Consider the following 27,803-nt stretch of genomic DNA (forward strand, 5'->3'; position numbering starts at 1 on the left):
TAGTACTTAACCTCTTAAATATTTTGAACCTTTCTGATAAGAAAACAATTGAACATTCAGGAGGAAGCATCTGAAGAACCCAGCAGATGTTTTGTGCATCTGGAACTGTAAATGTCCACTAGGGGGCATGTCAGTGCTGAAACATACCTTGCCAGAACAAAAAAAAATTCCTTTTAACCACTTCATCTGATTTTCTTTGACCACTTTCTCTGATTTTGTGAACAATAAAGATGATTGAAGCATACTGTAATTATAAGAACCGGACAAAACGTCCATGACAACATACACAGGTTTTTCTAAAGAGACTGGGAGCTGGGAGCTGACTCCGCATAAACCCTGGATAATCCGTGAATGGTCAAATGGGTGGAACAAAAAGCACCTGGCTGTGGGTTGGAACAAGTTACCACAAGCTAGCTAAAATGTTAATATGGCTAATGTTAATTTATACCTCCCATCTGATTTGATCTATTCCCTACACTAGTGATGAAGCCTCACTTGAGTGTCCAAAGGTTCATTTCATGAAGCTTCATTCAAGGGCTCATTGGTGCTTTTGTGTAGCAACTCGATCGCGACTTCACAAGCAGCATAATTAACATGCACATGCAGCTGCATTGTTCGAGGAAATGTTTACACACATAATCAACATCAATTAATCTTTGAAAATTAACTGAAGAGTGCACAAGCCTTTACTTGAGCGACTCTCAGGGAACCGACATGCGCCTCGAAGCGAGGTTCGGAGCCTCTGTGTCATAGTAACATCACTACCCTACACGGTTTCTCATGTCAACTGGTTAGCTAAAGTGATGCATAGCACACAGCTAGTGGTTCGACGCCTAAAATTTTCTTAAGCCCCTATTTATGCATATTTGAGTTGCACCATCCATCCCAAAATAGGAAGCTATGGAGACCAAATCCGCTTTTTTTTTGTACCAGGTTGCAATATTGTATTGCATTGTATTGCAATATGTACAAGGTTGTTTATTTCTGTGGTGAATTTGCCCGTTAGCATAAGTGGGGATTGACTCACTCTTTAAGCTAGCTCCTAGTGGTCACTCAAGGAACTGCATATTTACTCTTTTTTTAGAACTAAAGGTTTCTCGTTTGGTGTGCCTTGACAAAAATGGTGGGTTACCAATCTCCAAGCAACATCAAAGAGTATATTTTATTTCAATAGTAATGAGAAGTGATATCTTGCACCACATATTGCCCAAGCTGTCTGTGTTAGTATTGCACCACTTTCCTTAGTCATGTTCCCTTTTTTTTGCAAACACATGACATCTATCATGATTTACTTACAATAAAACATTATTTAATAGAATCTTTTTCTTGCAGTGCATGATTCTTAAATTTCATCGCAGAAGCGTAACAACCTTTCCCAAGGTCAGCAGACTGACTCCATGTACTATATGACCAATGTGTTGAGAGTTTCCACAGAGAGCCTGTTATACTACTCACCACTAACTGATTGGTGTTTGTACGTGCATGTGTGAGCGAGCTATGAACAACAATCTCCTCATTGTCCTTGGTTGACTGACCCTAGTGAGGAAGATCACAAATGTGCTTTTGAAGTGACAGATTAAAATGTACTGTTGCTTTTATCCGCTGCCATGTCCTCCTCCACACCACCTGAGAGTGTGATGAATGGTGCTATGGCATCTCGAGGTGATCACATAGAAATGGCCGCTGGCACGGTGAAAAGTCTGTCTTTTTTTCTTCTACCACCTACACAAGCAGTTCATATTACATGTAAAGAAAATATGATAGCATTAACGTAAAGATAAAGGCCTTTGTATTAGTCTGAACTCCTTTAACTCAGTAAAAATGCCTCAGGCATGTACGACATGGGAAAAAAATGGTCTACTGACAGTTTCTGGTTTCATCTGAATGACGACATATGCCTCACGTTGCACTTAAGAGAACTGAAAGCATGAGGTGTGAATTAGAACCCTCACCTCGACTATGCTCTTTAGATCCCTCACGTAGGCCTGCTCTGTCTCGACGATCTCCAGCAACACCCGCTGCAAACGTGAAAGTTTCGGCATGGTTGTGGCAGACGAGGAGGCTGGGCCTGACAATGGCGTGAGGTCCAAGCTGATGTCAGAGCCATTGCGCTGGGGGAGCGATGCGTAAGCTGGAACAGCTCCACAGGGCAGTGAAGATGAGGAGGAGGAGGAGTGTCCATCTTGCAGTGAGGCTGAGGACGTAGAGGAGCTGAGACTCGCTCCCCGGTCGCTGTCAGAGCAAACGGTGTTGACGGAGGTGCAGCTCCCACGAGAGGTGCCACCAGAGGAGGCCATCCGGCTCACGATCCCACTCAGTGAGGAGACAGAGGAAGGCCGCTTAGCAGCTGCAAAGAATAAAAAAAAGGAAGACACAGAATATGAAACACAAAAAGAGAGTAAAGGTAACTTGGTTTTTAAGTTTCAAGTTTTTTTTTTGTCTCAGTCCTAAAAGTCAAAGTGCTTACCATCAAACCCTTTTTGTCTCTGTGCGTAAATACATGGCAGATAGCTGGAGGTGCGTCAATCACGCAGTGAAATGACAGGAAACAGAAATCACAATTTCCTGCCCTCAATTTCTTGGATGACCAAACTTGTAAACATGTGATTTGTTCAAACAAAATGCATCCTGTTTGAGCCTAGATCTTGATCTAAGCCTACCACAGTAATGTTCTAACTAGACAAAAAGTAATAACGTTTTCCAATTCGCACAAAGCAGTCTCGCCATCATAGAGAGCAAACACAGACCACTGTGGAACAAAAGCTGAGCATTGTATGGAAGCAGAAGTACAGCCATGGAGTACAGTACAATGGTGAGCCTTTAATGGAACAGAAGCCAACTAAGACATACAGCCCTCCAGTTCCTGTGACCCAGCAGTCAACAATTGGAAACTATGCCGGCTCACTGGCCAAGTCTGTCTACCAGTCGTCTAACTAATCACTACAACCGCTTACAAAGACTTCCCTTCGTCCCAGTTTTTGAAAGAAATTTGGCGATATGAATTGTCGGAATATAATTTAGCCTTCCTCATAAAAAATAATAAAATAAAAAAAAGTTAGTGTTTATCTTTTTGCTGGCTGGATTCCAAAATCAATAGCAATATGGCAGCAGTCTCCCACGAGCAAATGTGAAAAGTGGAGAAAATAAGGCGAATAAGTGAGTAATGTCGTCCACGGCTAATCATAGATCATCGCTAGCTAGACCGGTCACTTCATCGGCTGGTCATTCGAGGTCGGTTGAGTACACTAGTAGGCCAGATCCAAGTTTTATTATTTTTTTTTTTAACTGAGTGAAAAAAGAATGCAGGGCCAAAGTGTTTCAAAGCTTTATATAAATTCTACTTGACAAGTGCATGACGTGTGATAATGTAAAGCGGATGCATCCTCTGGAACAGAGACAAACACAAACTAAATCATTATTTGGTCTTGCAAGCAAAGGGTTTGATGTGGCTCTTTAGGAATTCAACTTAGCTACAGCATAAGAAGAAGGCAGCGAAAAAAAAATGCAGGGGAAATGAGAGAGAGAGAGAGAGAGAGAGAGAGAGAGAGAGAGAGAGAGAGAGAGGAAGAAAGCGTTATGCTTCATATTATGTTTAATAATATGGAAACTCGCTGTCATCGACAAGGACACAAATTTACTGTAAATTACGCAAATAAAATGTTTGAACTTGGCAGCGTCCACTCATTCTTGCTCTATTAATATTCATTTCTATAGCTTTGTTCTGCATACTTGTAACATAGAAATATAGATTGAACCGGCCCTCATAATTCATAACGCCCGTGTGACCTGCTGTTTTATAGCTTACAGTATCTTCAGCTGATTTTGTTATATGTGACTACAAATCTACTCGCACGACAGTTCTAACCGAGCATAAAACCGTTTTTGAAGCATGACTGTAATTTATAAAGACGTCTGTCACAATTACTAACCGCTTCAATAATGGACAGTTAGAAAAAAAAATAATCACTTTGCTCTGGATTCAGAGAATAAACACAAAATGAAACCTACCTGATTGAGATTCGTGCTGTGCAGAGCCACAGATTATACACAGATAAGGCGAATGATGATCATCACCTCTGAATAACTTGCTAGATTATGAATAAACATTTAAAAATGGTAAATCTGCTTTGTAAAGCCCTTGCAGTAGAACACTAAACCCAGGTGCAGTAGCTAAGCTGAGTTATAACTGATTATATATATTTCTTTTTTCCGGTCGTGACAAGCCAGCTCTCATGTCAGTTAACCGTCTGCTTGACAGCCCTTGCCCAGGAAAAACAGTTCAACTGATATTACTGTAAGCTAGAGACGTATGTGTGACATCCACACCCATTTCTTCCTGTCTAACACATTAGTATGTTGCCTTGTAGAATCAGAAAACTCGAGTTGCATTTCCGTAAACCCTAATGAAAGCATGTTATGCATGCTCATGGAGTCAATACGGAGAATGCACTAACATACACTGTCTGTCCTGGCTTTGGGTTTTAGTCTATTTTAAGTTAAAAAGCAGATCTTACTTACACCCTGATAAGAGACATGCATTCACTATGTATACTGTATGTTTGTCTCTATTTATTTGTTTATTTATTCCATTTATTCTCAGAAATGCTGTCAGGGCTCACAATCAGGATTCATTTCGGTGTGAGCCGTGAGCTGTTTTCCGTCATGAATGGTGTTACTTCCTTTGTTCAAATTTTGCAAAGATGTAGAAATGTGGCACTCTGCACCTGCCGGTGAGGATGTGGTCAAAACCTGAGATCGGCTGCTTTCCTCTAAAAGTGTTCGATGCACTTCGCCAGTCACATGTGCTAAGAAAAAGTCAAACAGTTGAAATGTTACCAATTTCTCATATAATAAAGGTAATGTTTATGATGTCCAGAACTATTTAATGAACAAATACAACAATATTATTTCATTTAAAAATCTTGCAAATAGTTTTGTCTTAATGCTGTCAGCTTCGGGTTAAACTGGTGTTTTGTTGTTGCATTTTCTTAAACGCCACGGCAGAACACACACGATGAACGGGTACTTTCCAGTAAAACTAAGGGTTGGGCTTTCTTTTGGCGATTTATGGATAGCAGTGGTAAGCAAATATAATTGGCAAATACATCTTGTGTGCTACAACAAGCTCAAATATGCGTTTCCTTTGGACCTTACATCACAAGTCTGATCAAAGGCTGTTTTGGGCCTCAAAGGGAAATGAGCAGGCCTGCTCTCTAACAACAGCAGTTGTCAGAATTCTTTTAAAATGTAAACCATACTTATTCTGGGTTAACTACTGTAGCATAAGTACACTACCTGTTGTTGATAAGTGTGTAAAAATAGTTAAAAGGCCTAATCTCAAAATAATCTGATCAGCTTTAATGTAATCATTGATATTATATATATCTGTCTATGTTATTAATACAAAAAAATCTAATTTTGTAAGGTTAAGTATCTTCCGCCTCATTTAAGCTAAGTTGTCATTCTTTCGGTAATCGCCGAGTGAATCACAGATGAGAAATCAAAAGAGGAGCTCAGATGAAGATTAAAAGTTTTGTCTTAAAACGATTCCAGTGCGTCATAATTCACTTATACCACTTCAGTGCTGTCGTTTCAGCAGTGCAAATATGAACTATTCCCAGTAAAAATATTCAGTTTATCTTTTCTAATTAATATTTATCGGTGCAGGTGATTGTTTACATTGAGCAGGTACTTTATCTTATTTTAAAGTAGATTATTAAATCCGGCAAATAACTGTTCATAAAATGGCTTTTACTCAACATTTTGATTTCACTTAGGTGCAGGTTAAACGTCAGTACTTGGATATCAAGTTGTAGAATCTGTGATATAACCTGGCACATAGCCAGTTTGAAAGCGTCACTTTTACTCAATATTTAATTTTATTCACGGCACAGATTTAACTTCAGGTAAATACCTAAATAACTGCCATAGTTACATTAAATTCTGTCCAGACCATTTTGGTTGATGCTGTGACAAAAATCTGACAGACAGACAGACAGACAGACAGAGAAAGAGACAAATTAAAAAAAAATCTGTTTTCGGGTCCTTCAATGTGTAAAAACGTAAATTTCAGTCCACTATATTGTGTTGAGGGTTAAATTTCCTATCATGGACACATTCAGACACTTCCACTGGCAAAGAGCAATGGTAATCTAAGTGGAGTTCAGATGCCATTACGCTACACAGATGAAATTTTGTTATTGACCAAATACTTATTTTCCACCATAATTTGCAAATAAATTCATTAAAAATCCTACAATGTGATTTTTCTGGATTTTTTTCCCTTATTTTGTCTCTCATAGTTGAGGTATACCTATGATGAAAATTACAAACCTCTCTCATCTTTTTAAGTGGAAGAACTTGTACAATTGGTGGCTGACTAAATACTTTTTTCCCCACTGTATATCTAATTATATAAGTGATTATTATTATTATTATTATTATTATTATTATTATTATTTACATTTGTGTAAATCACAACCTATTATTATCTAACCTGATACGTTTTTTTCCCCCTGATTTTCCCCCTAATTTAGTCATAGCAAATTCTCACCCATCTCTTAACTTGGGCACTCTCCCACTCTACCAACCAGTGAGGGCAGTGACTTGTCACGCGCTTCCTCTGAGACACTTGATCCCAGCTGACAACATCATTTAGAACTGCTGCTCATGCAAAATCGGAACGGCATAACACACTTGAAGGACAGCGCTATCCACCCCTTCCGACTGCCACACAAAGAGAGAGCATGGCCCATCTGCTCTCTAGACTACAGATGACTGTAGCATAACCAGGGAATCTAACTTGCAATCTCAGCTTTTGTTGTACTACTCGGGAGGACTGTTATATGTGAATATGAAATAAATGTGCCCAAACCTGAGTAACCCAATACCAATTGAAGAATTAAGATAAAAAAGAACACTCCATGCACACAGAGACAGGAATCGAACCTGGACCCTGGAGGTGCAAGGTGATAGTGCTAATCCCGGCCAGATTGACATAATAAGATGTTTTTTTTATCCATCAAGCATCATTAGTTCAGTTGCACAAATAATGTTTTCTCTTTTATTTTTTAGCTGGCTTTCTTAATGAAGGTCAGCGAGAATGAAAGGAAAGGTGTCCAAGGCAGTGGTAAGACCAGCGATGTTCTACGGCTTAGAGACAGTGGCACTAAAGAGAAGGCAAGAGGCAGAAATGAACAGTTCTCTTTGGGAGTGACAAGGATGGACAAGAACAAGAATGAGTTCATCAGAGGGACAAGCCATGTTAGATGTTTTGGAGATAAAGTCAGAGAGGCCAGATTGAGGTGGTTTGGACATGTTCTGAAAAGAGATTGTGAGCCTATTGGTAGAAGGATGCTGAGGTTGGAACTTCAAGGCAGAAGATCTAGATTTATGGATGCAGTGAAAGAGGACATGAAGTTAGTTGGTGTGAGAGAAGAGGATGCAGAGGATAGGGTTAGATGGAGGCAGATGATTCGCTGTGGCGACCCCTGAAAGGGGAACAGCCGAAAGACAAAGAAGAAGAAATAGAATCTTGATGGAGGTCCATCTTGAGGCTACTGACCTTGGTTACACGGTTTCTTCTGGCTGTCCCGGCCCGCCCCCTCAGGCATGATGTGAAAATGGCACAGGAAGTATAAAGCTGCAAAAGACATGTTAGTTTAACAATTAGACACAGTGAGGCAAAATGAGCTAAGATATGTACGCTTTCATGCAGCATGCTGAGCGGAAAGAAATTCTTTCAATCAGTCAACGTTTGGCTTCTGAGCGCTGAAATTGTCAGCGCCCCAGTATGCTGCATGTCAAGAACGTATTCAAAATGAAAGCTTAGGAGTGGTACAGAACTGACAGCTATTTCTTACTACATGGGCCAACAGAAATATTGGACTGTGTCATTTACAGCTGTTCTTTCTTTCCAGTATGTTTTTGTAAGCAAACCTGATGGGCTCACCAGTGCTCATACACGGGTCAGAGAAATAAACATGGTAGTTTTTATTCATTGGCTTAGAATATGATTTTTTTTTCCCCCCCTTGCAATACTTCCCTTTTTTGAGTATGAACCGAGACAAGTGAAAGGCAAACCCGCCCTCTTTATCAGCGGCGCAGTGCTTTTCCGTTTCTTTCACTCAAAGAGGAAGGCTTTGGATACATAAAATCATTGGGGGGGAAAATACCGACGCTCTGAGCCAAAGCAATTAAAGAGCTGAAATCCAATAGAAGCTGTTTGGGAAGCAGGGGGTGGGAGAGACCTTTAAAGACCTCCTTTGCCTTTCTGAACCTCTATCACCCTTAGAAGCCAAAAGGGGAAAGCCGAACATATGTAATGTTTGGCATCAACGCAAGAATGTGCTCTTCTCTTTCTCGTCCGATGTGTTGAGCATTTGTCCTGTAAATGCAACAGGAACTGGTGTTATAGTGAAAGGAAATAAGAGGGCCAGCCAGGGTTCTGTCTACAACGCACCGCTGTTTATTTTACGGTCTTGTGATAGACCGTCTCTCAAGTGACACCTGCCCTTGGCCTTTACTCCCATCTTTCGCCCTCTTTCGCAGAACACCACCAGCAGCAGGGGGTCCAAGTTCATAAACGCTACCTAAATAGATTTTTTTTCCAGCAGATCTCCGTAATTGAACCAGGGTCAGAGGTTTGCTTTTCTTGCTGGCTTTTTGCTTTCCAATCAAGGAGTGTCTTTTCCTGAGCTTTGATTTAAGTTTTTCAATAAAGAGGTGTGGATAATCTCACGGTCTGTGTCCCCGAGAGAGAAAGAGGGAGAAAGAGAGAGAGAGAGAATCTGCTCGCCACTGTATAACTCCTGCTTTTGAGGCCCTGGTGTTTGCCTTCATACTTTAGCTGTTTAGAACTCTTGCAAACATTGCAATTTCCAAATTACTCTGGCACGATGCCTGCGTTTCTCAGTACAGTACCCCGGGTCTTTTAGAAGCACATTTTCAGTATTGCCTGATTAAAGGCATCTCACTTCCTGTAACTGCAAACAAGAAGGAATGAGAGTGCTACAGTCCGCTGCGGTTAGATCCCATGTACACGCTATTCCGGCTCCAGAGCTTGTTTGTTCAATTCCAGAAACTGTGTTGCGACAAAAAGTAACTCCCCCTATTACCATTGTGAAGGGTCTAATAAAGGGTAAGTGCCTGCTCTGGAGGGGGATGGCGGTGTTTTAAGGCCGAGTGGATAGGAGCCAACATCTGGCTAACTGACCCAGATGTTAGAGTGACGCTTACACACGAGCTCCTAATGTAGAGCTATGTCCTACATGTCAAAGTGCATGCCTAGAGAGGTCTAACATGCTCCTCAGGCAGGATGCTGTCAGGATGAAAAATGCACGAAGGGAAGATTTTTACACCCTATAATTTCCCATGTAGCAGTCGATCCCTGATGGCATGCTTTCAGGTGCGTCTGCGTGCTTTCTGAGCCCTGCTCCTGACAGTAACAGACAGAGAGACACACACGCCTGCTGACATATGAGAGCACAGCTGGACAGCTGTGTATATGTGTATGTGCATGTGTTGAAGGGAAAGCTGGGATTTTTTTTTTTTCACTCTTTTTCTAAGTGATTGTGGAGGCACTAAAGAAGTCCAGGTTTAAAAGCCTTGTGTGCGAGACGGATCTGCATTCGGGAGTTGTATAAATTCGAAATGACTAGGTGCTTGCATTATAACCAAATATGGTGTGTCCCAGCTGTCTCTTAGCAGAACAATGTGTAGACATGTCATGAGTAGGCAGTACGTCTGGCCTACACAGCACGTTTGCAATCATTTAATAGTGATGTCATTACAGAGCAATGCGAACGATTCGAATGACCTCCATCGTAGCTTGTGGTTTTAATCACACCAAAAAAAATGTATTAAAAAAAAGCTCATGTTTGTCATTATTAACACTAAAGTGTTACACTTAAAACGAAGTGTGTCTAGTCAGACATACTAGTTTTACGAGCCAGGTCTCCAGCATTCGCTAGAGAATCTGGTATGTTTTGTTAATAAATGTGGCCAAGAACAAAAAGAGCCAGCATGACTGACACGGCAGACAACCAGCCACAGACCTTTTCTCATAGCAGTTTGGCGAAATAGTCTCGTTTACTCACCACTAACTGCTTTAAACAACGTTCTTTAATAACGTAAAGAAATAAAACTGCCTGCTGTGAACTTTTGGTTCCATTCTAGTCACTGAGATCTGAAGTCCAAGCGTAAGGAAGGGCACTCCAAAAAAGGGGGGAACCGCTCACGGCAGCTATTTGTAGGGTCGTTCCTTACCGGCGTGATGAAAAGCAATTACTATAAAGGGACCTCCAGGACAGTAGTTCTAGTCAGGAAAAACTTTGCTCCTGAGATGCTCTGCGCGGTTTCTACTCTGAATTGAACCCTGGCCATGGCAGTCAAGTTTATCTCCAGAAAGTGTCGGTCAAGTTGAAGCACAAAGCGTTACATTTAATTGAACAAAAAAAGCTCAGATAACGATCTTCATCCTGTGCGATTGTGTTTGTTTGAAATTGCTGTTCCTTTTTTATTTTTCGTTCTTTATTATATAATATGATTGGAATGCAATAACAATTCCATCTGTATCTGTATAAGTTTAGTGCTCCAAGTATGTGTCTGTACTTAAATGTAAGCAGGCTTGGCTTAAACCTGAAGTCTTTGTTGTTTCTTGTTAACTTGATATGACCTCTAGCAATATGCCTCCGAATACAATGGAAAACACTGAAAAGGAGCGTAAATGCTCACAATCTCAACCTGGCCAGCGAGTAAACAAAAATAAACAAACTAGCAACCTAATTTACACCGTGATCAGGCAGTAACTAAGGATGAATAAACTTTCTTTCAGCTGTTCCTATCAAGGGGACCGTCTGATCCATACACAACTTTGTTTTTTTGTTTTTTACACTGGACGCTCTTCCTGATGCAACCCTCCCGTTTTCCTAAGTGGGACTGCATGCAGTGGCTGGGTGTGGCTCGAACCCAGATCCTCAAACCCCCAAACCTACCCAGAACCACCATTCCCTTTCCTAAGGATGGATGGACGGATGAATGTTACTGTATAAATGCATGTTAACGTTCGTTCATCTTGCAAGCTTATCTTCCATGGTAACATCCATGTTATATCTCACTCACACCCACAAGACAGTAAATGTATTTATATACAGTGGTACAGTACATCCATACATATACACGTCAATGATCATATGGTAATAAAACACAGGCTTCCGTTTTGAAAATGGCTTTTTGCTTTCCAAATGTCTGCTACCTTCAGCCCTTATATGGGACGGATCCTTCTCCTCTCTCACTAACAAAGATGTAGACTTTAGAGGAAGTAGGGCATAGTAATGATTACTTCAGAAGTAACCACAGAATGTGTCTTCCTCGTTGTGCTACAGTGTTCAGAAAGTTTCTTTTCCTACTGAAAACAGGAACACGAAAGTGCATATGCAGTGACGCACAAACAGCCAATCAGATCGCAACCTTTCGAGGCACTGAGGCTCGTGTGAAATACTTTGTGGCCAGCACTAACACGCTTGCATTCGGACAAACAATAGAGCCACACCGTGGGCATTGTATGTTTGTGTAAAAGGACAGGGCTGGACTTGAATCTTCAGTAGTTGACCGGCTCACCGAGGAAGGCCACCCGATGTACCCAAACACGAAAATAAACAGCGAAGACACTGCAGAGGAGAGACATCAGCACCAGCCTGCCTGTGCTATTGTCCACAATCAGACAAAGAGAGGACGTCATTGTTTCTTTTCTAGCTGACCTTCATGTTTCCCAGTGGACTCGACCCCCCTGTACCACACCATTCATCTGCCCATGGCACGGACACTTCACTCTCCTCCGCATTCTCACCGAAAACAAAGGCCCTCTCTTGTAGCGTGAGCAGCAACAATGAGAAAGGTTTGGTTGAAGTACATGCTAATACTTACGCAGCAAACAGGGCAATAAAGAGCAAACAAAACCATGTAATATGTGGTCCTCAAACACCAAAGTGAAGAGGAACTTGTTTGGTGTAAAACCACCTTCTTTAAACCTTGTTGTGTTACAAGTGGCATCGTAACCGTTCTGCCTTCAACATCAATAATCCTAAATATCCTAAAACGTTTGCTCTTGTAAATACCTACCCTAACTTACAACAGATGTGCATTGTGCTCTTGTTTTAGTGGATACCATATCTACGTACCTGTCTAAGAGTCTTCTGGTTTGCTGTGTAATCCTCTGGTTTACGAATGACGTGTACAAAGCAACTAATATTGTGTACATATTTCCCCGCACTTGGCATGCACAAAACCACAAAGGACTTTCTAAGGTTGTGAAAGACTGGACCACACTTGGACAGTCCCTGAAGAAACATCAGCAGCTGTGTGGGTTAGTTAATCGGAACATGTACAGTATAAACGCACACGAAAGCATTCGCTGAGAAAATAACACAAGCGGTGCCATAAAGATCTTATACGACTGCAGGCATTCCCACGGGCAGCCCATGACATGGCAGGGAGAAGTCACCTAATGACATAATGACTAACAGGTCAGGCTGAGAATCTGAACCTGAGGCCTTCAGGCTGTATGTGAGGCATCATAATGTCAAAGTGTGGTTGTTACACTAGAATGCATACAGTTGGGGGAAAGGGTTTGACCGGGAGAGCTGCAACATCAAGACTATTTCCAGGCACTATAAAAGTGTCATCGTCTAAAGTGAAGAATGGGATTGTAAAAAGAAAAAAAAAAAATGTCTGGAGAGTGAGTGCTATCAGGTTGAGGTTCTCCTACATGGGAAAATCCCTTTATATCACTGCATGTGACTAATTATAGCTAGTAAGCCATGCCAGAGTGGAGTCTTAAGTGTCTGTATATCAAATAAAAGGTGACGCTGTTATCACTTAAGCATGGGTGGATGGAAGTTAATTGGTGTCTAAAAAACTTTTTTTAGGATAAAAGAATTTATATGTGGCGCCTGAAAATGCATGTCTTAAAATAGTATGGCATGCATGCTAATTAAAAAGGAATAAACCATCAAGGCTGGGATGATTTATATGAGGGGAAGACACAGAGAGAGATGTGCTGAAAGGATGGCAGATGTCTGAGGCAGGACTATCCATCCAGAGATCTGATAAGTCGGAGCAGGGCAGGCGAGCTGGATGATTCATGGAAGACAGTAACAGTTTATAGAGACAGACAGTGTTATTTCTTAGTCAGCAGGCACAGGACAGCCTTCATGAACCACCTTGCTTGTGTTTAGAATCGTAAACGCAGCTGTAGCGCCACTGCTTCCTTCCAGACTTACTCCCCCTTTCAACTAAAGCCAACTTCTATCTCCACTACAGGCGGCTAGTGTCTCACTGGGCAGGGAAAAAAAACGGAGATGAGTGTAAAACTATGCTTATGGCTTTGTTTTAGCAGGAGAAAAAGAAACGCTGCCTATTTTATATATAGGCCATCTAGCGGATCTATACATCAGCATCATGTAGTCAAAATGATTGCTCATAATGGAGTGCAAAACTAGATGAACAGTCGAGGGGTCGCCACAGCCGACCATATGATCCGCAAACGACTTGGCACAGGTTTGACGCCAGATGCACTTCCTCTTGAAAAAAAAAAAGAAAAAAAAAGGACGTGAAGATTCAGGTTCTTCCATTTACATGCTCATGGGGTTGGGTGTTCCTTTCCTGAAAAGAGGAAAATGGAAGGTGCGGGGCACATGACAATGTCCCGCTACAGCAGAGGTGCGAGGGATGAGTGATTGCAAGGTAAATGTAGAGCTTTCCCATTCAATACCCTAAATATGTCAAGTTCATTTTGCACATTTTAATTGTTCTCTTCGACTCCAAATGCTGAAACCTTTCTTCTCCTTTTCTTCTCAAAGACTCCCAGCATTGTTATCTATAAAATATATATTTCCCTGGGATACACAACAACATTCAGGATAAACAGGTAGCTGGGAAAAGACTGGACTCTCTTTCAGGGGAAATAATTGCATGTTTTGCTATGACAGGGATATTAGCAGGAGTGCTAAGCCAGAGTCCGTGACTGTCATGTTTTGCCAAGTTCTACATATATGTATCCAACAGGTTCACAGTGTGTTTACACAGAAAATAACCAGAAGTTGGGTGTTTTTCCAAGAGACAGCGTTTGGCAGACGATCCTGTCTATGTGTTGCTAAGCTTCAGTACAGGTGCATACAAAGAAAGCATTTTTTTTTGACAAATAAATCTTTTTTTCTTTTTCTTTTTTTTTGTTTTGTTAAACCAATCCGTATGTGGTCAGAATTTTTCATCTCAGTGGTACCTGGCATGCCCAACATTTGGCATGGTTTTAGCATTCAAGATTAAGTATTTGCTTTTGCAGACACAGCTCTCTAAACACAAAGTTTGTATTGCAATCAACACGCACATGGTATATGCGTGTAAATATAATAAATACCAACACTTGCAAAATTCTTTTATGTTTTCAAATGTTTAACCATGATTAATGTCCTTGTGCTGGCATAAACCAGGGCCAGGTCGTGGCATGTGAAAGCAATTGAATACTGAATACAATTTGACTCTGATGACTGTCATCCCTTGCATAACAGCTAATAAAGCAATTTATTCCAGGCACAAATAAATGTCTGAATATAGAGCAGGCCATGTTTTATTTCTGAGCCCGGAATAGCCGGCATTCCAGTTGCTAAAGAAAATAAAGTGAGTTGAGCAAGAGGGGCCGAAGAGTAGGGCCAATGCTCCAGGAGTCGCTTTTCATTTATCTACAAGCAGATCTGTTTCTGAGGGCTTTAAAGCAAGCCTCCCTGACTCCTAAAGGGGAAAAATGCTTTACATTTACAAAGCTGCAACTATGCTAATAAATCAGAGTGATGAGAAAGGAATGCAATTGAGAACATCGTAATAAATATAAAGTGAGTGAATATACTCAGCACTCAATTGCTTATATATATACACTGTATATAGTATATTATACAGTATATTTATAGTATCATCGTCTACAATCACAGGGGGCTAGAGCCTATCCCAGGAGACTTAGAACATGAGGAAGGAGTGCCAAGCCTTCGTAGGGCACACACACCACAATCAATTTGAGAACCAATTACCCTGATCTGCACGGTCTTTGGAGAGTGGGAGGAAACCAGAGTACCCGGAGGAAACCGACCAAGCATAGGGAGAACATGCAAACTCCATGCACACAAACTGAGGTGGGAATCGAACCCAGACCTTGGAGGTGGGGAAACAACAGTGCTAACCACTACACTACGGTGCTGCTATATACAGTACATATTCAATATTGTTATTATAGTCATATATCATGATTAACTCAACATTATCCTGACAAATGAAAGTTGTTAGCTTAAAACTCAAAACTCATTCCCATGCTGCCAAAAAGATACAGTAGTAAATTGTACTTCGATATAAATCAGAGGAGTAATAATTTCATAACAAACAGTTAAATGTTTCAGTTCTAACAGGCTAGGTTATGAGTGCAGAAGACTTTATCCTCTCCTAATTTACATAGCTGGCTGGAGAGCTGTAGACTGGTGAGTAAGGAGCAGATGTTCTTGTCTTCATTGGAAGAACTTTCTATTGTTCTGGAGTATCATGTTCACTATTCTGTAAAGTGCTCAGTAACTGGATAAAGTTATACATTATGGAGTTTAAATTTATATTTAAAAAAAAAAACTCACTACACCAAGTGTTCACTCCTAACACAAGACAACACAGCACACTCACACACGGGGAAGATTCGCGGGTATTTAAACCGTCACGCGCTCAGTATTACCTTCACAGGTGAGCAGATCGGAGGCATCAAAGGTCCCGAACGCGAGCTGTGTCGTCCTGCGCGGGAAAACTTATTCCACGTCCTTTGATGAAGTAACGTTCCCAGTCAGGGCGCATTAGCGGGAATGTGTGTGTAACATTGGCGCAGGAACGGAGAAGAACAGCCGTGCTGTCTCCGCTGTGCCTCCCGTGCACAGTGAAAGAGTGTGTGTGTGTGTGTGTGTGTGTGAGAGAGAGAGAGAGAGAGAGAGATCCACACTGCTCTACATTGAGCTCGTGTACTGAACCGTTGTACGCCCACTAACGGCTTAAGGACACACGTCACTCCAGCGCGTGCTCTGCCGGTGTTACGAGGTCGGAGGAAAGATTCCTCGAAACTCGGCTATACTTCTTGTTTACCAGGCGTTGGCAGTAAATTGTGTAAAGGTTTTGAGAAGAAAACAGGCTCTGAGAATAGCTAAATAGTTTACTATTGTATACCCTGTATAAGCTCATAACTCATAACTGATGAACATCTAAGTTATGGTTATTATACAGTACAAGAGATGAAGCATGCATAAGGTTACAGTGAACTGCAGGGGTCGAGAGTTTAAGTTCTCCCCGGTTTCCTCCCATAGTCCAAAGATCGGTCGCCTTGCACCTCCAGGGACAAGGGTTCAGGTTTGTGTGTTCTGTTTGTGCTTGGGAGGTTTCCTCTGGGTGCTCTGGTTTCCTCCCACAGTGCAAAGACGTGCAGATTAGCCTAATTGGCGTTCCCTAATTGTCCTGTAGTGTGTGAATAAATGTGTGAGGCAGCACTGTGATGTAGTGTTCAGCACTGTCGCCTTGCACCCTCCAGGGACAAGGGTTCGAGTTTGCATGTTCTTCCAGAGCTTGGTGGGTTTCTTCCAGGTGCTCTCCCACAGTCCAAAGACATGCAGATTAGGCTAATTGGTGTATCCATATTGGCGTGTGTGCCGTGGGATAGATTGGCACCCTGTCAATTGTGTACCCTGCATCGTTCCCTAAGTCTCCTGGGACTGTGCGATCCTGTATACAGGGATAAATCAGAGTGAGAGTGAGAGTCCTTCTTGGGTTGGGGGCGGGCCTCTTGTCTCACTGACACAGATCTAGTTCTGACACGATATTTTAGTCTAGTATGTGCACATCTTGTATAAATCAAGAGACCTGAGCTGATGTGTAGGCGATATAATTAGATGGGTTTATAATCTGCGGAGGTTTCGCCAGGGGCTGCAACTGTATCTGTCTGTGGTCCACTGAGTATTCCAGTAATGCACTGAGATCATCTAAGAAGCAACATGATGCAAACCAAGTAGTAATAGCAACAACAGAAGAGTTAACCCTAACCAGATCATTTTAAATTAGTTTAAGAAAGCCAAATCTAAACTAATTAGGAGTTAATTAGAGTTTGCATTAATTCCAGAGCACAATACTGTAGGTCTTTGTTTTCCCCACTTTGACTAAGCCTATCATGCTTAGCTCATGTTAGTCCTCTTTTGCACTTTGGACAACTCACTTGACTATCCACAATCTACAAATTATCACACCAATGGGACTGCTGATGGCCAAGACACGCAATGCATGCCAAACACACATTCTTGGCGCTGACAGTTTAATTTATTTGCTCTATGCTTAGTATTTGCATACTACAATCTAACATTTTAAGTATTTTTTTAACCTGCTGAAATCACAATGCAGCTGTTCCCTGTGCTACCTCACATGCCAGAGAATAAAACACAACTGGGTCAATTTCCTGCAAATGTCAAAATCACTACAGGAAAATAAACTTGTGTGCACTTATATTTCACTGTATTGTAACATCTCTTATTGAATTATAAGGAAAATGTGCATCACATCAGATACGTGGAGTACTGGATCAGACAAAAATCTATACTTTTGCTTTTTATCCAAGTCTTTTTTTTCATGTGTAGTCCAACTAGGGCTGTGGACACCAAAGGTGACCATTGTATTTATTCCCAATACAATCATGGTAGAAGCTCGGGTCAACATTCACACACTACAGGCAATTTGGCAATGTCAATTAGCCTAATCTGCATTTCATTGAACTGTAGGAGGAAACTGGAGAACCCGGAAGAAACCCACCAAGCATGGGGAGAAGATGCAAACTCCATGCACACAGACCCAATGCTGGAATCAATCCCAGAACCTAAAGTGGCAAGGCAACAGTGCTAACCACTAAGCCACCGTGCCGCCATATATAAAGCTTGTAATGGAGTTAGAGTTTGATGTCACATTTATAATGCTGTTAAATCACAGTGTATTATAAAAATGTAAATCAATAATGCATTTTTAAGATTTGTTTGCATTTGTCCTCAAGAGGGTTAAAGACGACATATGCAGATTGACTTATTAATCCAAAGCTTATCTTTGCTATGAGTCATTTTAATAGCTAATATGAGTAAAAATGTCACATTCATAATGCTGTAAGTGCCCATAGGGCAATTTAGTTTAAAATCTACAGTATTATGGTTATACATGAAACTAGCAGTCGTACCTTTTTCTTAAGACTGGGACTTCATTCAACATCTCATAAAATGCAACAACGCTTACTTGTTTTATGTTCTATGACTTCTACCTGACATCAGGCAAAATAAATTATGCTGGAAATTAGATGTGCTCCTGCAGTATTATTCTAACCTGATTTTTAACATGTCCTTAACACAGACCCCTGCTGGCCGTGAGGCCCTGAGCAGCAATTTAATTTGCTTATGTGCAGAGTAATAAGTGGTTCAGTGCACAGTGGTCATTTAGCCCAGAAAACTAAATGTTTTTATATTTAATTATTCTTAAACACAGCTCAATGAGCCATAAATTGTGCATGGTTAATATAAAAACGTCTCAAAATATTTAGATTATGTATGTCATTTAAACATTCAGAACAATATTTAGATGCTCATAACGTTATTCACATATAAGAGAGTTATCATACATTTTTGAAACTCTGTTTTATTAATAACATGTATATACCCAAACATTCTGATGAAAAACAAAAAAACTGGGTTAACTGCAAGTTAGTTTTGTATGTTAGCCAAAACAGTATGTAATCACACTAAAAAAAGTCACTAGGTTAGAAGAAGTGACATACTACTTTGAAATATTACTCAGTATGGTATTATCTGGTTTGACTGTAGCCGGAGTAAGATGACTTCATTTTGTGACACATCTCCGCTTGGACCCGTTCTGCAGTTCACACAGGAAAATCCCCAAGGTTGCATTAACTTGTAGTTTGCTGGTCTTAAATATATGCAGTAACTGTTACGTCAACCCAGTTCCAGCTCTGAGTCAGAAAAGTTCAGACAGTACAGGGCTGCGAAAACCATCCTGTCTCTTAAACAAACAGATGTTCAGGTACGTTACTAAAGACATTAAGAGAAGGTTCTTTGTTTTTGCTGTTGATTGTGCTGGAAACTTTCAAATGAAGGGATTGTGCTGAAAACCGAATACATCAATGGAGCCCTGTATGAGATATATAAATGATGAGTATTTTCTCCATTTATGAATCAGAACATTTAGAAGCTAATGTGCTAAATATTTGGTTTGTTTGCTCACAGGCATCATATAGAATCGACTATGTGAGAATCAACATGTGCATGTGGATAAACAGATATTTACACAAAAATGGTCATTTTCACACGGAAATATTCAGGAGAATGATGAGTGAAAGGGGAGGTGGGGGTGAAAGACATTCCAGTCACACAGTTAACCTCTACACAAACAAACAGGGGGGGTATGTTTTCGCACAGGGTTGGGGCACAATGTGAAGAATGCTCATTTCCAGCTTTAGTTCAAGAGTTATGAGACAAAAAGCAAGCAACACAAAAAATGCCAAATCACACTTTCTGTTAGTGGGATTTACCCCAAAAGGTCGCTATTGTAATAAGAGGCAACAATTATCAGATTATTGTTCTTTTCGTAAAGTTCCTTGGAATGTTTTTTTATTTTTATGACTATTTATGTTTTATAACCATAGCACAAGGCCTTCTGTCGTTTTTAATAGCTTTATTTTATTATTTTACATTTATTTAGCTCATTTCAGATTGATAGCTTAGGTATACTTCATCTAATATCATGTTGTGTCAGGACTCATAAAAGTAGTCAAAGGTCCCTGAAGGTATTCGAGGCTGTTCAAGCAATTCAGTCCGAAGTGGGAACTTGGAGTATGTATTTGTAGAGTGCACGCTAAAGAGCTTTTCTCAAAAAGCATCTCACAACAGGAGCATGCATAAAGAAGTACTGTATTTCAGCACAAGTAAGGAAGGAAGCATTGAAAGCCAAACAGGGGTTGTATAGTACTTTCCTCCACGCTCATGATGGCTTAAGCAGTCTGGGGTATAACTGGTAGGTAGATTTTAGAGGCCTTCAGCGTGGAAAGCTGGATGAGTTCCTGAATATTTTGCCATGCATCTCTTCTGCATTCTTGGACAACCATGTAAGTTCTCCTCTGTTTTGTTGTGCAATTAAAAAGAAGAAGAAAAAAAAAGGATGGTGGTGTTATGAGCTGTTGTGCTTACTCAAGTGGGACTGTTGTGCAAAATTACTACTGCCTAAACTGAGGACAGAGTAAAGACACCACAGCTGAAATGCTCCTGGAGGGGAAAAAAAACAAAAAACAGAAAATAGACTTTGCTTTCAGTGACCTAGATATATGGAGGCAAATTGGCCCGAGTTTCCCTTCACACGCTGCACATTTCAGTGTGCACTAGCTGGAGGCTCAGGCTTGGGTTACTTTAATTACAGAAGTCTGGTCACTGGCTCTAACCTAGAGTTGTTAAAACAGCTTGATGTAGTGGTGACTGGCACCGGCCACCTCACGCTTGCCAAAGGCATTTAGCCCATCTACCCGACCATGGCTCTGTGTTAGTCCTCAACATGTGACCGAAAAACTAAGGAATCATTCACTTGCTGTTGAGAACGTCAACCGGCATCAATATATGGGGGGTCGAAATTAGATGACCTTACAGCTTTGTTCATGCTTAAGTATATTTCAGTGTGAGAATAGTTTGACAATCTTTATAAGGCTGAAGGTTTGCTGGAATGACTGATGATTCATATGCACCGCAGGGGGGATGAGGTACACATGCGGAGCCACAGTGGGGCCTCTGTTAGTGGAGACCAATTATAACCTTTTGTAGGATGTCAGGACCTTGTTGTCAAGAAAAAGAAAGCATGAGAAACACATTATCAGACATTGTACATGTCTTTATAATTGGTCTGTAAGGGTGTCTTAATTGGTGGATTAGCGGTGATGCAATAACAGCTGTACAAGCACACATGATGCAAAGATGCGTATGGGTCAAAACTAATCAAAATACAGTACAGTACATTAGAGGGAACTTTTATACCATTTTCATCAATTTTTGTGTCTTCCTGCAATTAATAATTACTTACTTAAGGGTAACGTATAAGGTTACCAGATTACAGTCATATGCTGTAACAGCACAGTTGATTGGGTTGGTTAGGTTTATCATATCTGGCAACCAGAATGTGTATTAAAGAGCAATGTACTGGTTTCTGGAGATGTCTGGATTTTACTTAAGAATGTGTGTTTTAGATAACATGATGAGATTAAGCAAACTATGTCACAAAGATTAGGCTCTTAATCATGGAAAACAATGCTGTTAGATAGCTAAGCTTCTTATCCCTTGGTGTTAAAATACTTGTCTTCACTAAGCCCTAAGAAATTGTGGAAAGAAAATCAAGCACCAAAAAAAAGTATGCATTAATAATAATAATAATAATAATAATAATAATAATGTCAGGTGAAGACAACGAAGGCAACAGAAGTTATTTTTTAAAAACTGTCAATACAATTTTAATATAAAAATAAAAAATAACAATAAATAAATATAAAAATAATGTTAAAGAATAAAAATAAATAAATGAATAAATAAATACATAAAATAATAATAATAATAATAATATGCACAAATAAGGTAAAGGACATTAGTAATATCCCTGTGTGTTTTATACATTTAACATTTTATTTAAAAAAAACAAAAAAAACCTAGTGGTAGCTCTTAAAACTCAAAACATTTTAGTCATTTTTTGGTTTTGCTGTGTTTTTTTTATGTTAATAAACATACATAGGGCTCAGGTTTATGCAGTATAGGGTGACGTATTTTTTTTAGCATAACCAAGCAATATAATGAACTAAATTTTATTGCATCTTTACAAACATGACTGAGTAAAAAGGGTCACATAGGCAAAAGCAAAAAGAGAGCACAGAAAAACACAAACACATGTTGTTATGGTTGTATCCGGTTGTTTCTGTGAACAAAAAAAAAAGCTCAGCTAATATGAGAGTTCAACATTTTTGCGAAGTCATTTCCATACGCCTGCACGTTAAAACATGGTAAGATTTACACTTTATAAAAGTAACGATAAGTTTCGTTCTATCTGACATATCGGAAAACCTGAATACACATTTCGATGTCTGAAGCCTCCCCCACTGGTGAGGCTTCCATATAAGCACATCTAAGCTTTTTTTTTTTTTATTGTCATTGACTTATACAGTGTTTGCCGGCACGGATGTGTGCCGCTTGAGTTTTAAGGGTTTTAATTAAAAAAGTTCAACATTCAGAATTTGGGTTAGACTTACAACATGGTACATTCTGTCACAATCAGTATAACATGATTACAAAAGAAGAGGTCTTTAACTTTTAAGCTGTGTCAAGGACTGAGATACGTGACGGGTAAGCATAACGAAATTCATTGACTTCGCGTTCAGTGACCAAAAGGAAACAAATGGAGTCTTTGGGGAAGTAAACAGAACGTTTGCATCCTGTCTCTGTCCATCTCACACATACACACACATACACACACATACACACACACACACGCCACGTGAGACCATTTGCTGTCTGTGACTTTGCAGTTGATCCTAGTGGAGTCTAATGCTGGGTAAAATGCAGTGCCAGGCCCTCCACCTGTTCCTGTGGCAGCAGAGAAATGGGGCAGAGCTGTGCAGCTTGGAATCTTTTGCCACAGCTGGTGGCAGTAACTTTGTTTGGATCCACTTGGTTTCTGTGCTTGTAAATGGATGCTTGGAATATTTGAGCAGTTATAGAGAAGAAAAGGACAGACAAATGCACACAAGTCTTTTACACAAAGTCTTTTACTCAAAGAAGTAAGGTCGGCTGTGTTATACTAGCATACTTTTAGCCCTTTAACAGTTTAATCTCTTATCCAGAAGGAAAAAGACGGAATGAAGTTTCAACAGAGGGTTGGGTTGTAATCAGCACTGCTGTCGACAGAAATCTGAACACTGATCAATGACAACTAACATTCAGCGGTAGAACATTGATTGTACTTTGTTTTAGGACAAAAAAGCAGATTTTGGCGGATTTTATAATTTATCTGGGTTTAAACACTTTTTTACTAATTGCATTTTAATTTAAACCTTCCGAACACATGTTACAAATCACAAACATCATAGATCAAATTTTGGCCTTTTTTAAGATTAAGTTCACCATCTATTCATCACATATACAGTCCTTTACTTCAATAGTGAAATTCTTGATTCTTTGTATATCCCAGCTTTTTGTTGATAGGCTGGGGTCAGCCATTATCCGGCATCCCTGGGGCAGACAGGTTTAAGGGCCTTGCTCAAGGGCCCAACAGTGGCAACCTGGCAGACCTCAGGCTCGAACTGTTGACCTTCTGTTGACCACACTAAACCACCACTGCCCCTTTCGACATTAAGATGGGTCTCAGTGTTCATCTACAATTAAAAACCATAAGTAAGAAATATTCCATTGTTTGTACTATGTGTTTTTTTTATTTTTATTTTCATGAACACCCAATTTGCATTTCCTCCCTAATGTGACATGTTAGAAGCTACCCTACCCTCCACTCAGCTATGCTCTTCTCTGTTGGGGTGGGGCTCAACAGGAACTCCTTTACACAGACACTGAAATGACACATTCGAAAGGAGAGTTAAAAAGAAAGTTTGATGTAAGAAGAATGCTTTATCTGAGGAGTAGACTTTTGGGCGCTTTAAAACCTGGGTTAGAGTAAAATAGTGAAATGTGGGACCTTTAATATAAATAATAAGTCTAATATATAATTTAATATATAAGTCTGACATGCTTCCTATACTTGGATTTTCTTGAAATGTTTTTACTTACAATGGATATCACAATTTCTTCTTTATTTCTTTAAAAGAAACAGCTTTATCCATACGATAAAACATAACAGAAATCAACATGTTCACAGATTAAAGATCCACTACAGCGAACAAGATATATAATATTATATTATAATAATATAATATTGCATCTTTCGGCATGTGCTGGAGTCAGAGAAGAAGTAATGATATTGTATGTCAATAGAGAACTGAATAGACATTATCCTGGAGTTAATAAAACATAACCTTTGTTTTTCATTATTTGGTGTTTGTTGAGTGTCGTAGGCATAAGGATCCCATTTTTACTTATCTCTTCGACCATTGTTCTCAAATTTGTAGCGTGCGCATTCTTGCTTTCTCTTTGCTTTTGCTTTTCCTGGCTTCAAGTTTGTATTGCAAAAAAGGTCAAACATCATAATTGATAACATATTTGTTTTAAACTCTTCCTCTCTCTCTCTCTCTCTCTCTCTCTCTCACTCTCTCTCTATTGCGCTTTCTCTGTCTCTTTTACAAACACATGCATAATTACAGCACATGGTTAATTCTGTAGCCACTAATCACACAGCAGGGGTCCGAGACTGTGTAAAAAAATCTGACATTCCCAGAGCCTTTATCACCCAACTTCCTGGAAGGCACGATGACTAAAGTGAGAAGAAAAAAAGCTTCACAATTTTCCTCTCTATTCAATGTATGCAATCTCTAAAATCCCATGGAAGAGTTTTTTTTTTTTTGCTGTTATTGGAGTAATTTTTTTATTATTATTTTATTTTTTGATCCACAGTATACATAAGTCGCCTTTGTTAATAGTGCCTTTTTATTTTTTTAGCATATTAAGGATAACAGTGTTAACGATTGGAAATAACATGAAAAACATGTTGGAAACATGGCAACAACTGGGTTGTGACCAATAACAAATCTTACTGATATGGCTGAGTTGAACCACAATCACCAAACATGGTAATAAGTGTTGAAACAATTAAACCCCAACCAAAAGCATTCCATCTTGGACTATGCAGGGCCATGTGGTATGTTTTCGATGTTACACAAGGCTTCCAGTTTAAATAAAAACTGTCCTGATTTTCATAATGAGTGTTGTATTTATGGCACTGTGTGATACTATTTCATACCATAGTACAGTCAAGTACTTCACCCTAAAGCTAAGACAAAAAAATAAATAAAAAACTCTGTGCACTTTAGTGCTTTTTAAAACGAATAATTAGTGCTGGTAAATTACAGCGCACCTTTCACCCCAGAGCAACACGGATCTCTTGTCACGATATACTGAATGTAGAACAGCTGATTATGGAGCTTATCTGATCTCAGCTTGCTGTTATGTAACAAATCAATTCACAGCCCACTTAGAGCTGGAAAACGAGAGAACACGGCTCTATTCTTTTTTGCCTAGTTGACATACAACTTTTTTTTCCTGACCAATTCCAAATGCTATTTACATTTTTGAATCAGCACCAAACATTCTTTCCTTCTGATTCTATCTTGCGAAAATACAATGGGGCATTATTTTTTACGGGTGAGTAGGGAGGCAAAGGAGACCGAGGGAATGGAATGACGGTAGGAAATTAAGAAAGAGTAATAAAAAAAGGGCCGATGACCTGAAAAAAACTTCATGACCTTATATCTGATATCGAATAGTTGTCACTCCTATCAGAATGCTACACCTGATTGCTCATCAAGCTTGCCAATCACATGCACACATACCAAAATTTCACCTAAATTTTACCACCCAGAATTCACCTGGCCGACATCCTGAGCCTCGCAACTTAAGATGAGCCAAAAAACATACGCCTGTGGTCTGAAAGCGTTTAGCGTAGTTCATTTTACAGGTAATTTAATTTTATATTAATGAACTGATTATTCTCATTTTGTTCTGTTTCAAACAATTGCAGAGTTTACAACTGATGCTTGTTGCTCTGTGTGCATTTCATGCGTATTCATCAATGTCCCTACCCAAAATACTCCAATCAAATGATGGGACTAGACCTTTACCTACTGTATAAACAATATCGTCTGGAACATGCGTGTCTAAATAGATTAGTGACAAGCCTGATAATTTGATGCATGACCAGATCCCAGCTCCCAATTCAGAAGGAAGTCATGATCCTTGTTATTTAAATGATCTAAGCTGATATGAGCTGTAGTCACACGTCCTTCATAAGGAACATGCACAGTCAATGTCAATCCTAAACCATGAAAAAGGATTTGTCTTTGCGATAAAGCGAAAGCCGTTCGTTTGTATAATACCGATGAAAAGAGTGAGACGATCACATCGAAAATGGAAAATATGGTCTAGCCGCCTGACTGTTATCTGAATTATTTTTCCACTTTTTCCATGTTTTTTTTTGTCTATCATTCGAAATTGCTTTTAATAAGCGTGTACGTTGTGACCCTGTAGCCTCGGTCTTACTTTCTTGCCTTTTTCAGTCCAGACTGTCCTTCCAAAATGCCACCAGACTTGCCATTTATAGGCACAGACTCTTGATGGAAGAACAGAATTAAAAGGAGTCAGAAAGAGGGAAGAGGGAGGTCGGTCGGTGTCGTGGGAACTGCTAGCTGAGTCTGGACTGCAAATGCTTCGCCCTCCAGAGGATTCACAACTGCTTTCAATTTTAGATGGGGGTCACTCAAATTACAGTCCCCCTTCCGCCAAGATCCCTGCCGCCCACCATCGCAGCTCCTTAACCTCATCTATGCTCTGAGAGACAAAGCCATGAGTGACATCATCCTCGTTATGGGCGGAGCGTATCTTGTTGTCCTACTCAACCCCTGTGCAGTATTCCGACTTTCCCCATCTGTCTACCTCTCTCATTTGTCACAGCCTATCTCCTACATTATCCCCCATGCCCCATCCTCAACCTATGTGTCATTCGCTTTTTCTCCTTTAATCTACTGGCTTCTGCTCTGGATCAGCTGGGCTCAGGGATCTGTCTGTTTTCCACATGCTAAAGATGTGCTGACAGGGTTGAGAGGTCCAGAGGGCCGCAGGGTGAGATGGCTGACACAGGGACTTTCAGGGGAAACAGTGCCTTAGGGGAACATAAACACTCATCAACACAACAATACAGCTCTTATCTCAGAAAGGAAATGTGATGTCTACTGTGGACCAACACTTATGAATGCTTTTATTGGGATGAGCCAAGAGGTGGCAAATTCCTTACCTAAGCAAAAGTGCCACTCCTCGTCTAAATAAATCCTCAGGGTTCAAACATGTACATAAAGCAATGTTATATGTCTTCATCACATAACAGTAAATGCCCAAGTTAAACAAACAAAGCAGGAAAAACACTAAAATATGCAGAACAGGGAGGTCTTCCAGGTGCTGGATTGGGAACCACTGTCCAAAGTACCTCTTTATCCCTCTGCAGTCGCTGCATAGAGTAGGTTAGGGAAAATATTAGTTTAATTAAACACGTTATAATTCTCACTCATGTATTTATTTATTAAATCTCACACATTTTCGTGATGTGGTATTCTTCTCTCCGGAAGAGCTGCTTGAATTTCCACAAACTAACCATCCGTATATTTATTTATCGCCCGGCTTTAAAAACGTGCTCCACTCGAAAAACACGTTCCTCGATGGTTAACATTTTCCCACAAAAATACACAGTCGACGTTAAGCAAAGAACACCTCGGACACGTACCGACAGACCGCCGGCGCCAAACTAGAGCGCGTCAACACTCTAATACTACTCTCCATGGCTGCTGTGGGGAGACTTTCAGAATGCACTTTAGAAAATATGCATTAAATGGAAAGCTAGTAAGCTAGGTTTTACAACCAATTGTTCCACACATTAAGCACTGCTCTAGGAATTCAGTTTTGTGTTAGAAGTTAGTTAGCAAGAATTGTAGCTCACATTAGCTGTGGACAAAACAACACGGA

General features: G+C 40.1%; 1 protein-coding gene across 2 annotated transcripts in view; it reads right to left on the minus strand.

Annotated features, from left to right (window-relative positions):
• plekhg2 (pleckstrin homology domain containing, family G (with RhoGef domain) member 2) overlaps positions 1 to 15,975 on the minus strand; it is a 45,976-nt gene extending 30,001 nt beyond the window's left edge. The window contains exons 1-3 of one of the 2 annotated variants that reach the window (XM_053507902.1): positions 15,764 to 15,975; positions 7,565 to 7,642; positions 1,953 to 2,347 (exon numbers count right to left, since the gene is read on the minus strand). In XM_053507902.1, the coding sequence (XP_053363877.1) occupies positions 1,953 to 2,347; positions 7,565 to 7,613 (444 nt within the window). In that variant the 5' untranslated portion in view covers positions 7,614 to 7,642; positions 15,764 to 15,975. Of the gene's footprint in view, positions 1 to 1,952; positions 2,348 to 4,008; positions 4,279 to 7,564; positions 7,643 to 15,763 lie in introns of those variants that run through there. The other variant, XM_053507903.1, reaches the window with a different exon arrangement.
• Between the last annotated feature and the right edge of the window lie 11,828 nt (positions 15,976 to 27,803).

Source organism: Clarias gariepinus, chromosome 11 (genome assembly GCF_024256425.1).
Source record: "Clarias gariepinus isolate MV-2021 ecotype Netherlands chromosome 11, CGAR_prim_01v2, whole genome shotgun sequence".
Lineage (NCBI taxonomy): Eukaryota > Metazoa > Chordata > Actinopteri > Siluriformes > Clariidae > Clarias > Clarias gariepinus.